This window comes from Tachypleus tridentatus, chromosome 6 (assembly GCF_004210375.1).
Source record: "Tachypleus tridentatus isolate NWPU-2018 chromosome 6, ASM421037v1, whole genome shotgun sequence".
Classification (NCBI taxonomy): domain Eukaryota; kingdom Metazoa; phylum Arthropoda; class Merostomata; order Xiphosura; family Limulidae; genus Tachypleus; species Tachypleus tridentatus.
Window position 1 is genome coordinate 18,658,775 of NC_134830.1, and position 13,592 is coordinate 18,672,366.

Genomic DNA, 13,592 nt, shown 5'->3' on the forward strand with positions numbered 1-13,592 from the left:
AGAATCCTTACATGTAGTGACATAAACGTTTTTGTTGTTTTTCAGAATTTATAATACATTCTGGATGGCTTTAGCCATTTTATAACACTATTAAAATAACAATATTTAGAAAAAAAGATTTACTTTCCAGTTAATTAAAAAAAAAAAACTATTGTTATTTCAAAAACCGTTTTATCATTGTATTTTATTGACTTTCAGTGGCCAAGCGCGTAAGGCGTGCGACTCGTAATCCGAGGGTCGCGGGTTCGCGCCCGCGTCACGCTAAAACATGCTCGCCCTCCCATCCGTGAGGATATAATGTGACGGTCAATCCCACTATTCGTTGGTAAAAGAGTAGCCCAAGAGTTGGCGGTGGGTGGTGATGAATAGCTGCCTTCCCTCTAGTCTTACACTGCTAAATTAGGGACGGCTAGCACAGATAGCCCTCGAGTAACTTTGTGCGAAATTTCAGAACAAACAATTGACTTCTAGTATTCTATAAAATTTAATGAAGCTTCAATAGTCAAACGTTTGGTGAAAGAGTTAATGATTTTCTTTAAATTAATTGGTGAATAAAATTAATTTATTATAAATATTTGACCCGGCATGGGCAAGCGTGTTAAGGCGTTCGACTCCTCATCTGAGGTTCGCGGGTTAGAATCCCGGTCGCACCAAACATGCTCGCCCTTTCAGCAGTGGGGGCATTATAACGTCACCATCAATCCCACTGTTCATGGGTTAAAGAGTAGTCCAAGAGTTGGCGGTGGGTGGTTATGACTAACTGCCTTTCCTCTAGCGCAGATAGCCCTCGAGTAGTTTTGCGCGAAATTCAAAACAAACAAACAATCTCAATATTTTGTTAGTCTTTAATAAATCTTTATGAAACTACAATGGCAAAACGTAGGTTGAAATAAAAAGTGTTTATGTTATCATTATTATTTGGAGAGTACGGTTAGTTTTCAAACTTTCAGTTTTTGTGCAATCTTTGAAGAAGCCGTAATGGCAAATCGTAGATTAAAATAAGCATTTGCTGTTGTTTTTCATAATTATTAGAAAATAAAAATTTTTCTCCTAATTTTATTTCCAACCTGCAGAAGTCCTCAGTTGAGACGCCGAAAACAATGTTTGTTAAAGCAACTGCATCACTAAATCATATCGTGGCTAATATTACAGATCGAAGGAAATGCACAAAACCCTAATAAAACGTTCAGAAAAAAAGCACTTTAAACAGTAAAGATTCTGTTCAAACAGCACTTTAAAACCTTTTCTATTGATTGCTAAGACTACACCCATATAAAAATGCAAGTTAGACTCAAAAAGTAAGAAAATCCGCTCAAACTGCCTGTTTGTAATTATAATTGTTGCTATTCTCCTGCTATCTAACAACAACAACAAAAAAAAAAAATACTTGGTATATTGAGCCCAAACCTTTTATAGGATAGTAAATAACATATAACATACTGCAACGGTTGTAGGGGTATTGAAAGGTCGATTTGTTTTTTTATATAATTTAAATAAGCTAAAAAATTGTAATTTTAGTGTAGTTAGCGTTTTCACGTTAACAAGTGTTCCTTTGAAAAGCTGAAGTATACAGTGAAACAGGAATTACCAGCTAATAAGAAATGAATGTTAGATGACTGTAAGATGCAGACACCCAATGCTTTGTACATAATACATTAAGTGTCTTTAGATAGCCAAACACTATATTATGCGTGAAGTGAAAGGGTAAAAAATCAATATATATAATACTAAATTTCATTACACATATTCATAGAATGATTGCTTTTAAAACACGAAGACTTATTCAAAGCCTTATTTCAGATGTATACATTTTATTTGAAAAGGCTATCCTTCTACTGGTGAAATTGTATACATGCTAAGTGGTTTTTTTAGTCTAGACATATATTTGCCAATTGCTTTACATTGTATGTAGAAAATTTAGTCACACAGAAACTATAAATGTTCACTGTTTTTTTCAAAGAAGTATTCATGACAATCACCAGCTGCAGCTTAATATTTTACATCTCAAGTTAATGCGATCAAAACACCAATAGTTATAATAAATCATCATTAACTGTGTCAGTTAGCTACTAGCTATGTTTATTATCATTATAAAGTATAGTTAGCAAAATATCAAGTAATCATCTGCCCATAGTTAAGCATAAGAAAGCCAGCAAATAAGATGAATAAAAACTGTGGATCCCTAAATAGGGATCGTAAAAACGTAGGGAAACAAGATTGGAGACACTGTTACTTCAAATAAAAATCCCCGTATTATTCTAGGTAACAGCACGAAGGCAGAATAGGGGTTTGTATGAGAGTTTGACTACATTGTCTCCAGCTCTATTTCTTTACATTTTCTACGATCCATATTTGTAAGTTTTAAATTCCAAACTTTTTATTAGCTGTGGCATCGCAGCTCATAGAACGGCTCTGAGAATTTTTTTTATATAAGTTCAAACTTTCAGCTCATTGCTCTGTCACATCTTGACCAATTTGATATCAAAATACAGTTTTGGATTCGAAAGGTTAAACCCTTTCGATTGATGTATTTGATCATCCCCAAAATCTCACAGATTAATTTACTCTAATCCTTTTTAAAATAATTTCATTTTGAGAGTGGGCTTCTAGAGACCCTGATAAGTAATAAAATCGAATCGGGTATACGTGTTTCTCACGCTTGATATTGCTGGTGCATAAAAATATAGCTAATTAAAAGGAAAATAAGGTCTTATAGATTAATTTACTCTCCCTCTACTCCTGTCTAAAAGGAATTTCAGTTGTCAAGGATCCCCTCTTCTTTATCTTTTATTTGTTTTGAATTTCGCGCAAAACTACTCGAGGGCTATCTGCGCTAGCCCTCCCTAATTTAGCACTGTAAAACTAGAGGAAAGTCAGCTAGTCATCACCACCCACCGCTAACTCTTGGGCCAGTCTTTCACCAACGGTTAAAAGGGCGAGCAGGTTTGATGTGACAAGGATTCGAACCCGCGCCCCTCAGATTACGAGTCGAGTGCCTTAACCACCTGGCCATACCAGGCGCGGAAATTATGGATACAGTTTAGGGAAATTTACCTTGTGAGACAACATTCTCTATATATTTAATTATGTCAGTTTAATGTTACATGATCACAAATGTTTTCAAATTTATTATTCATACACTATTAATTTGTTAAAGGATGAAATATCTGTAATGCATTGAAAATAATTTTTAACCACATTTTATAAACTTTTTATGTTACTGAACAATTTAATGGTCCATGTTTCTTTATATCTTAATAACAGTCATACTGAAATAATGTCTATGGATGTACAGTCGTAAAATGTCATATTGTGTAATAAAGGTATGATGTTTTTGTGATAGCTTATCAGGAATAACTGGAACGTAATTAAATGAAGATAATTCTGATGACAAAAATGTCTTTAAAATACAGGGTTATAGTTTATTTAATACGGATGATGTATGAAAGAGAGGGGGAAGAATGACTGTATATGTTTGTTTTTTGGAATTTCGCACAAAGCAACTCGAGGGCTATCTGTGCTAGCCGTCCCTAATTTAGCAGTGTAAGACTAGAGGGAAGGCAGCTAGTCATCACCACCCACCGCCAACTCTTGGGCTACTCTTTTACCAACGAATAGTGGGATTGACCGTCACATTATAACGCCCCCACGGCTGGGAGGGCGAGCATGTTTGGCGCGACTCGGGCGCGAACCCGCTACCATCGGATTGCGAAGCGCACGCCTTAACGCACTAGGCCATGCCAGGACCTGCACATTTCAATTTTGCGCAAAGTTACACGAAGGTTATTTGCAGGGGCTCATTAATCTTACATCAGTTGTGGAAAAAAGTTTTGAAAAGTCTGTTAAAAGATGCTTAGAATTTTATTGGATACTTAACAGTTTCATTAAGGGAAAATCTGCTTTATGGGTATTTTGATATTCTTTGAAAAGGTTACTACTAATGCAGATGAGAGCAAGGGTACATATTTGATGTATTTGGGTTTTCAGAAAGCATTTGACAAGGTGATGTAGAAAAGGCTTGCGAAAAAAACAACTCTCTATAGGTGTGGGGGATAAGTTAGCTGATTGAATAGGCAAGTGGCTTAATGGAAGAAAGCAGATTATTACAAATGAAGTTTAGACAAACTGGAATAATGTTTCAGGATTCAGTTTTAGGACCATTACTCTTTGTGATTTACATTAATGAAGTAAATCAATAAATTACTTAAATTTGTTGATGATATCAAGGTCTTGGTTCTTGTTGGCTGTGAAGAGGATGCTGCTGCTTTACAATAGGATTTAGATCATTTAGCAAGTAAACAGCAGATGGGTTTTAGTTATAATAAATACAAGATAATGCATGTGTGTTAACATAATTTAAGTTATAAGTATAATTTGGATTGGGATAGTCTTAACTACATCACAAATGAAAGGGATCTTGATGTAATGGTTGACTGGTCTCTTTAGCCATCAAAGAATAGTGCTGTTGGTATTGCAAATAGAGATTTGGGTTGTATCTACATAAATACTGAATACAAGTCTAAAAGAGATCATAATTACATTGTACAGGTTACTGATTTGGAGTATTGTGTTCACTCTTGGGCTCTTTACCTTATGAAGGACATTAAGTTGTTGGTAAAGGTTCAGAGAATGGTACCTGAGATGGAGGAGTTACCATATAAGGAGATCATTGTTTTCTATTGAGAAAAGAGGAACTAGAGTAGATTTGATTTGGGTATTTAAGTTTGTAAAGGGAATTGACAGTTTTTATGCTTCACCTCTTTTTCATATTTAATTATGAGACTAGTTGAACAAGGGGAACATAAATATAAAACCTGGCAAGATAATAGTCTTCTTCAACTAAAAAGAGTTTTATTTTTCTAACATGGTGGTTAGTCTCTAGAATGGATTGCCTTCACATGTTGAGGCAGTAAAAGAGTTTAAGAGAATGTTTTGTTTGTTTTTTGAATTTTGTGCAAAGCTACTTGAGGGCTATCTGCACTGCATTAGCAGTGTAAAACTCTTGGGCTACTCTTTTACCAACGAATAGTGGGATTGACCATCGCATTATAACACCCCTACGGTTGGGAGGGCGATCATGTTTGGCACAGCCGGGATTCGAACCCACGACCCTCGGATTACGAGTCAAACACCTTAACACACTTGGCCATAGTTTAAGATAAAGTTTAAGAACTACATGAATAATAAAGCCTGGTAGCTTTGAGAGTTATATTTATTTGACAACTTTTGTTTAGTTTAGAGGATTTGACAGCCAGGATGGACTAATAGGTTCCTTGTTGTCTTTAAATATTATGTTACATTATGGCTTATAAAACTTTGTCTTTGTTTTGGCATAGAACCACACAATGGGTTATTTGTGTTCTGACCATCATGAGGAATCAAACCCTGGATTTTAGCACTATAAATTTATAAACTTTCTCCTTACCTTTAGATCTAAAGTGATAATATTAACTGTTCTTTAATTACATTTCATATCTATAAGTGTAAAGTGTTTTTCAACAAGAGGTAAACTTTTATTTTCTGTTCTTCATAATTTGGTTATTCTTCAGAATAGTATTTTTTTGATAACTTTGGTAGTTGTCTAGAGAGATCATTTTATATTTTGAAATTGTTGTTTTTGTTTGATATAAATATGAAAATAACTATGCAAAATAACTGTTATTAAAAGTAGGTAAGATACAAAGTATACTTTCTATTTGTGCACCCTTATGATGGTAATAATAATTATGTTTTCATATTTCGTTGCAGTGGGCTTTCATATAACTCGCAGGCATATTGAGAAACAAGAAGCTGATAATTCATTGGAAATATATATATAATTGTCTTGTTTTTTTTCATTAATTTTCTCTGTAAAAGTCAGCTAACCTAGCTGAAGTAGCATGATGGAAAGGCCATGTTGTATTATTCTATCCATTCACTTAAAACATATTCTACAAATAAGCTCTAAAATCTTGTAAACAAATTCTGCCATCATTATTTGTTGGCTACTCTATTTAGTAGCCTTTCAATATATCTTGTAAGGCTTAAATTTGTTGGAGTCAAGTAAAGTGTTCCAGGCTCTGTAGTACAAGGAATGGCTATGGTGACTGAAGCATAGATGGATATTATTTCTCCAGCAGGTAAGTTTGTGATTTCTGTCTAAATGTCCTGAGCACTTGGTAAGAGATGACCAGAAAATTTGAATGTACAAAAAACAAGCTAATCTTGCAGTTAACTCCTTTCATCTATCAAGGATTTTATTTGGGCACAAAATATAATTTATATAATGTATATCTTCAAATATAAAGGCAATTATGAAGCCCATACATATTTGTACGGTAGCAGTCTTAACCAATGTTTGGATCAATGTGTTCACATCTTGAAGGTTCTTTTGTGTGGTAGCAGTATCTAAATTTGAGGTTTCTTAAATAGCTTTAATCTTAAAATCAACAGCTTAAGTAAAATGCTGTGCATAACCTAGGACTAAAGCAATAACTTGCACAATGTTTCTAACAACCTGTTGTATATATATGTGTTAATTTTTTCTTTAAAGCTTTTGGCCTTGTGCTGATTTTGACCTGAATGTCAGCTCAGTTTCCTGTTACTTTTGATTTTTAATTATTTTGGTGATAGTCTTGCATTCATTTTTTATGGCATTCATATTGTTATTAGAATATGACAAAAATGTTTTCAACCCTATGATTTCTCCATGACTCACGGTCCTGACATTTAACAGTTAAAGGACAGGCTTAACCTGGATTTTTGTCATCCATATACAATTTACTAATCTATTTATGATTTCAAACCTTTACATTTACCAAAAGTACAATTGTCATCTTATTTAGCATTAAATTTCTTAATTTTGTAGTAAAAGTTTAAAAAAATATACAGCTGGAGTCTTAAGAGAAGGTAAAAGTATATGAAACAATGAAATGTTGGTGATGTATTGCATCCAGTCAAATGGTAGTGAGCAATGATATCTGGAGTTAAATTTTAACACGTTAGTATTCACATATATAACTAAAAAGGAAGGATCATATATTCATAGTTGTACCTGGGCACTTGAATTCATATATCAATACATAGCTGATTAACTCATTAAGCTGTAATAAAAATTTAAAAACTGTTTTAATTTGACAACACTGTTAAACATACATAATGTATATATTATATTTGAAAATATACATTATATAAATTATATTTTGTGCCCAAATAAAATCCTTGATAGATGGAAGGAGTTAACTGCAAGATTAGCTTGTTTTTTGTACATTCAAATTTTCTGGTCATCTCTTACCAAGTGCTACACAAACTTACCTGCTGGGCACTTGAATTCATATATCAATCATAGCTTCAGTTACCATAGCCACTCCTTGTACTAACTACAGCCTGGAACACTTTAAAACTGTTTTAATTTGACAACACTGTTAAACATACATCATAAATATGTGTCAGCAGTTTTACGTTTAACCAAAAATTAAATGGAACACTAATAAACTTATGTTTAGGTCATGTTTTTGTCTGAGCTTGAACAGTTTTATTTATAAAATTGTAAAATAACTATATTCTCATAACTATTTATTATTCTGAGTTTCTTCATAAAAGATTGATTTCCTGATGTCTCCAAACTTTTGTACATTGTAATATTAGAGTAAAACTTTCAGATGTGAATACAAGCTAGTAAAAGCATAATTTAAGATAAACTTTGGTATTAGATTTTTCATCGTTATTTATAACCTGAATATCTAATAAGAACATACATTTTTATCTTAAACTGTGAATACTTGAATATTTATAATTTACATATTTGAGAGAGAAAGATTGAGTTACCTTTTCCAATGAAAGACAACGTGTCACTTACGTATGATACAGACATTTATAAAGTTCACATCTATGTTATCTCATTGTTTTTCATAATATTATAGTTGGTTGTTTGGTTGGTTTGGTGTTTTATGGCACAAAGTAGCTGGCTATCTGCACCAAAGATCCAGTAAAAAGTTAAAGTGAAAGTAAATTTAGTGAAATTCATAAAAGGAAATTAAGGTAAAACAAAACAAAGTTTAAAAGATAAATATCATTAAAACCAATTTTTACATCCAGTCTACAGCAGTAAGAGAAAAACTACAGTAATACAAGTTGTAAAGAACTTTCTGTAGTATAATTGTAATTATCATAACTCACCAGGAAAACTAACAGGTAAGTTCAAAAACCACCATCAGTCACCTGAAGTTGGACTCTCCAGTTCTGGTTCCAAGTTATTTGACATTATGGCCATTTTCAGAAAGTAACGTAATAAAAGTTTTAAGACTTGTAGCAAAATTTTAATTATAACTCTCCAGGATGACTAATGGGTAGTTCAAACAGCATTGTTAGTCACCTAAAGTTGGCCTTTCTAGTCCTGGTTTTAAGTTATCTGGCGTTACAGCCATTTTCTAATTTCAAATCAAACTAGATGGACTTTGATTCTTAAAAGAGAATTGCATTAAAAAAGGTCTAATATATAAAATAAAAAACTTGAATGGCATTAAAAAGATTAATGGCCTTTAAAAAACTAAAAATATTTCCAAGGTGGACAGTGTCACCATCAACCAATAATACTGTATAATGTTATGGATAAAACCTTGGGACAGAAAATGTTTAAAATGGTGATGTTGAGAGTCATAATGATGGCAAGACAGTAAAGTGTGGCTTATTGTAATCTGAGTGTTACACAGACAACACATTGGTGCATCAATCCCATATAAAAGAAAAAGATGAGTTGAAAAACTGTGACCAATGCATAGTCTAGTTAGAACAACTTCCTCTTTCTGATCCTCACGGAAGCAAAACAGCCAAAGTCAAACAGAGAGTTTTATTTGGAAAAGCTTGTTTTTATGTTGCTCACTCCAAGTCAACTGCCAACTGGCATGTAGCTGGACCTTGAATATAGGACCATAGTCCATGTATGGAACATGCACAGCAGTGATAGTGCCAGAGCAGATAGATTTAGCTGTGGTGTCGACAAACTCATTCCTGTGAATATCAACATGGCCTGATATCTAGAGAAACTGGACAGAAGTAGATGTTATGAAGAAATGGGCCAGTCAGTTTTGAATATTGGTGAGAACTAACATGAAATGATTCCAGGGCCAGAAGAGATCTAAGCGAGTCAGTATAAATAGTGCAGTTTGAGTAGTGTTTAGCTTCTATGTGATCCAGGGTAAGAGAAATGGAGTACAGTTCAGCAGTGAACACAGACGCTGTAGAGGGGATTCTGTGTGCAACCATCAAACCACAACAAACCATGGCAGAGCCCACATAGTCACCTGATTTTGAATATTTGTATAAATAGCAATGGAAGAATGATTTAAAAGATGTTCAGCAAATAATAGACAATATTTCCAATCAGGAGTGTCTGCTTTTCTCAGATGACTTAAGAATAGGCCACATTTGGGGACTGTAATAAGCCATGGTGGGATTGGCTGACTGGTGGATACAGCAATGTTTGCCAAGGACAGACCCAATTCATCCAACTGCACCTGGATATGAAGGCCAAAAGGAGCAATGGCAGATCATTTGTTCTGAAAAAGAATGGCCCACCGAGGAAGGAAAACACAACCCCAGATAGGATGCTTTGGTAAGGAACAAAGTTTTGAAGCATATAGTAAAGACAGTTGCAAACAGCAGAGATGCAAAGAAGGTCATGAGACTTTGCAACAGGCAGTTGCCATCCATTCTACAAAATATCATCAAGAGCATGATATATCTTTGGCATAGAACATCAATCTGCTTCCCAAGTGGTGGAAGAGAGGACTCAGAGGATGTTCAGTGCTCTTGTACATTTGACCTGTAGCTGCTTGATGTGTGGTATAAAGGTCAGCTTACAGCAACCACAGGCAGCACAACTTCACTGATACAGAGTTTAGGATCAGTATGAATACCCCGTTGGCAGCAAAAGTGGATGCAAACAGTTTTAGAAAGAGAGAAGTTAAAGCCGTTTGCTATTGTTCACTTCAGTAAATGATTGAGGGCAGTCTGTAGCTGTTGCTTAATATACCTCATGTTCAACGACTGACATGAGATGTGAAAGTCGTCAACATAGAGCCTGTTTGCAACAGTAAGAGGGAATTGTTTAGTGAGGGCAGTCTGTAGCTGTTGCTTAATATACTTCATGTTCAACGACTGACATGAGATGTGAAAGTCGTCAACATAGAGCCCGTTTGCAACAGTAAGAGGGAGTTGTTCAGTGATGGCATTAATCTTTATACTGAAACGTATGACATTCAAAACACAGCCCTGAGGTACTCCAAGTTTTTGTAGAAAAGAATGAGAAAGTGTTGAACCCACAAGAATTTGGAATCTTCTGTCAATTAAAAAAATTTCAATAAAAATGGGCAAATGGCCATTTAATGCATATATATGGATGTCTCACAAAATGCCATACTTCCATGTTGTATCATAAGCCTTCTCAATGCCAAAGAATACTGATACAAGATGTTGTCATTTGAGAAAGGTTTCTTTCATTGACGTTTAAAGTTGAATCAGGTGGTCCACAGTGAAGCTCTGCTGTCAGAACCCACACTGGGTGGGCAAGAAGAGGTTATTTGATTTGAGGAACCAAACAAGACGAGCATTAACCATCATCTCTAAGGTCTTACAGAGACAGCTCACCAAAGCAATTGGATGGTAGTTTGAAGCTATTTTGGGATCCTTCCAAGGCTTAGAGAAAGGTAGGACAACAGGAAAAACATTCTCCTGCCAGATTCAGTTAAAAACAATCAGAAGAATAGCAAGAGAAGCAGAAGTCTGCCAGACCGATGATGGGCCAGTTTGAGTTCTACCATTGTAAAGAGATGAATATAGTCGTAGAGACAATCAGCTTGAAAGGAAAGAGGTGATTGCTCTCCCCGAGTCTTGATGACTAAGAAAGTGGAGGAAAAAGCAAAAGTGCTAGATACCCAGCAAAAGCTTTCACCAAGAGTTTCGGTGATGCTTTGGATATCAGCTACTTCCTAGTCATCAGAGAGCAAGATCGAGAGACGAACAAAATTATATTGCCCACTGACCTTTTGAATCTTGTCCCATATGACTTTTGAACTGGTGGTAAAAGATATGCTGGTTTTGAACTTACTCCAGAGAGTGTGGGATACCTATGAAAAGTATCCCAGGCCCATTTTTGAGCCTTCCATGCCATGTCACAGGCAGGAATCCACCATGGATGAAAATATCGTGGAAAAAGTGTCGAGGTTTTAGGAACATATTGAGCAGCTGTTTGTATAATACAGCCAGATACTGCTGCCACACAGTCATCTATTGATGACTTGCAAATGATGGTAGGATCAAGTTCTGCTTGAGCAGTGAAAGAGGGCCAGTTTGCTTGATCCAGCTTCCACCAGAGCATCCAGGTTGGGTGGCACTGATTATGGCCAGTCTCTTTTAAACTTACAGGAAAATGATCACTGCCTTGTGGATTATTGTCAACCCTCCATGAAAAATGGGAGAATAGTGAAGAGGGGCAAACTGAGAAATCAATAGCAGTAAAGGACTGACTAGGTGCATGAGAATAAGTAGAAGAACCAGTATTGAAAAGAGAAAGGTTGTGATCAGAGAGCATATGCTCTACAGAGCAACCCCTCCTATCAACATCAGCACTTCCCCAGAGGGGATGACGTTCATTAAAGTCCCCCAGGATTAAAAAGGGAGATGGCAACTGTTCAATGAGGGCATCAATGTCTGATTGATCATAGGTCTTACCAGGCAACAGATAGAAAGAACAAAGAGTGATGGTACGACTGACCCAAGGGGGGCCACCCCAAGGCTGCCCATCTACAGGAATTCAAGGCCAAAGTGGTGTGTTAGGGTTGGACCTCTCAACCACCAGGATCCTCTCCTCCCCTTCACGGGTTACCATGCACGGCAAACACGTGGATGGACGTTTAGGTCACAGAGGAGGTAAACTGAAAGAACAGAACCTTCCCTGGGAGATCCACTCACCACGTACAGGAATTCACACTGAGGGGAATATTATAGTTAAAAATAGGCAAAATAAGGAGGTAGACTAGAACCCATATTCTCCCTATCTCATTGTTTTTATCTTTAACCATTAAATGTAAAATGAGAAGCTAAGTTTGAAAGCTTTAAGTATTCCTTGAAATATTTCATTCATTGAATATACAAAAGTTATAAATAGATATATTCTATTCAGATATACATATTGGTGAATGAGTTTCAACATCACAGCTGACACAAAAAACAATTTTAATTCTATTCAAGACACTATAGTTGATCTCTAATGCAGCATCTTGCTCATGAATTTCAGGTGAACTACAGTGAAATGAATACCACATGATTCTGTCTAATTTGATTGGAAATTGCATACAGTAATGCCATTTTTTATTATTTTAAGTAAGCACCTTTGTAATTCTTTCTCTGGTTGCTCTAGAATCTCTACCTAGTAAGGAAGTACACTGTAGCAACTTGGTTTGTTTGTTTTTTTAGTTCTGCAAGATAAGCTAACAACTTGTTTTACTCACTCTCTCTATATATTGTAACAATTTAGCTTTTTAAAATTCTGCAACTTAAGTGAACAACTTGTAACTTAATCCAGTCACTAATATTGTTAAAGTACATTAAAATAATTGTGATTCTCTCTGTAGTCTGTCCCACTCAACTGTGAAGCTTGATGGAGGTGATCCAATCTCTTGTACTATTTCACTTATCTAATTCAAATCTATAACACAGAAGACACAAGTGAAGCTTGTAATACAGAAGTACAGAGAATAGCCAATACATATACATATATACATTGTCACCAGAATATTTAGAAACACTGTATTAGTATATTCAGCCACCATATATTTTAATCACAGTCTGAACCTTGAGGACACAACTCCAATTTTAAGTATGTTTAATTTCTACCTGTTTCTCAAGCAACATTTCATCCAAATCCTTTTTCAGGGTTGACAATAAAAGAGTACTTGCTTTGAATCCACTATATCTCACAGATATTTGTTGCCAGGGAAGATGGTGGAACACCCCTCATGTTCTTCAAGCTAATCACAAACAACACCAACCTAGTGAATGGTATCTTCTTGAAAACACTCATTATAAATCTCACATCTTTTTAATTTTCATTTCAGAGCTCCTTATTTGCCCTTTCAAAATGATGCAACTGTCTAAAAATATACCAAGAGTTGATTGGATAATCATTTCTGTTCCATGCTCACTTCACTTACATATGAATATAAAAAAATATATTGTTGCAGTTGAAGCACTGTTTTAATGGTTCTGTTATTAATGAAAGCCATGCTTATGTTGAATATCTCATTAAACATATTGCACATACACCCAAACAAACAAAGGAATCATTACATAATGAACTCTCCAATCCATTTTTTAATATTTTCATTGCAGAAAGTGCATTTACAGAGTACGTTGAAGACATAACCATTTTGTAACAGTATCATATGGTCCCACAACTTTCTCATCAATATATGGTATATGCCATCCAGTCTGAGTGCAGCCCTGCGTGGTTATGTGAAACTTCTGTGGGCCCTTAAAAAAAGTTAAGAAAGTTAATGTAAGAAAATAACTATGACAAACTTCAATTATAGTTCATGCATTAAGAGCTACACATC

General features: G+C 35.1%; 1 protein-coding gene across 4 annotated transcripts in view; it reads right to left on the minus strand.

The window, feature by feature from the left end:
* Positions 1–12,314: 12,314 nt before the first annotated feature.
* The window catches only part of mldr (mitochondrial ribonuclease P catalytic subunit), a 39,150-nt gene continuing 37,872 nt past the window's right edge, over positions 12,315–13,592 (minus strand). For all 4 annotated transcript variants that reach the window (XM_076503571.1, XM_076503569.1, XM_076503567.1 and 1 more), the window contains one exon: positions 12,315–13,509. In XM_076503571.1, the coding sequence (XP_076359686.1) occupies positions 13,378–13,509 (132 nt within the window). In that variant the 3' untranslated portion in view covers positions 12,315–13,377. The remainder of the gene's footprint in view (positions 13,510–13,592) is intronic.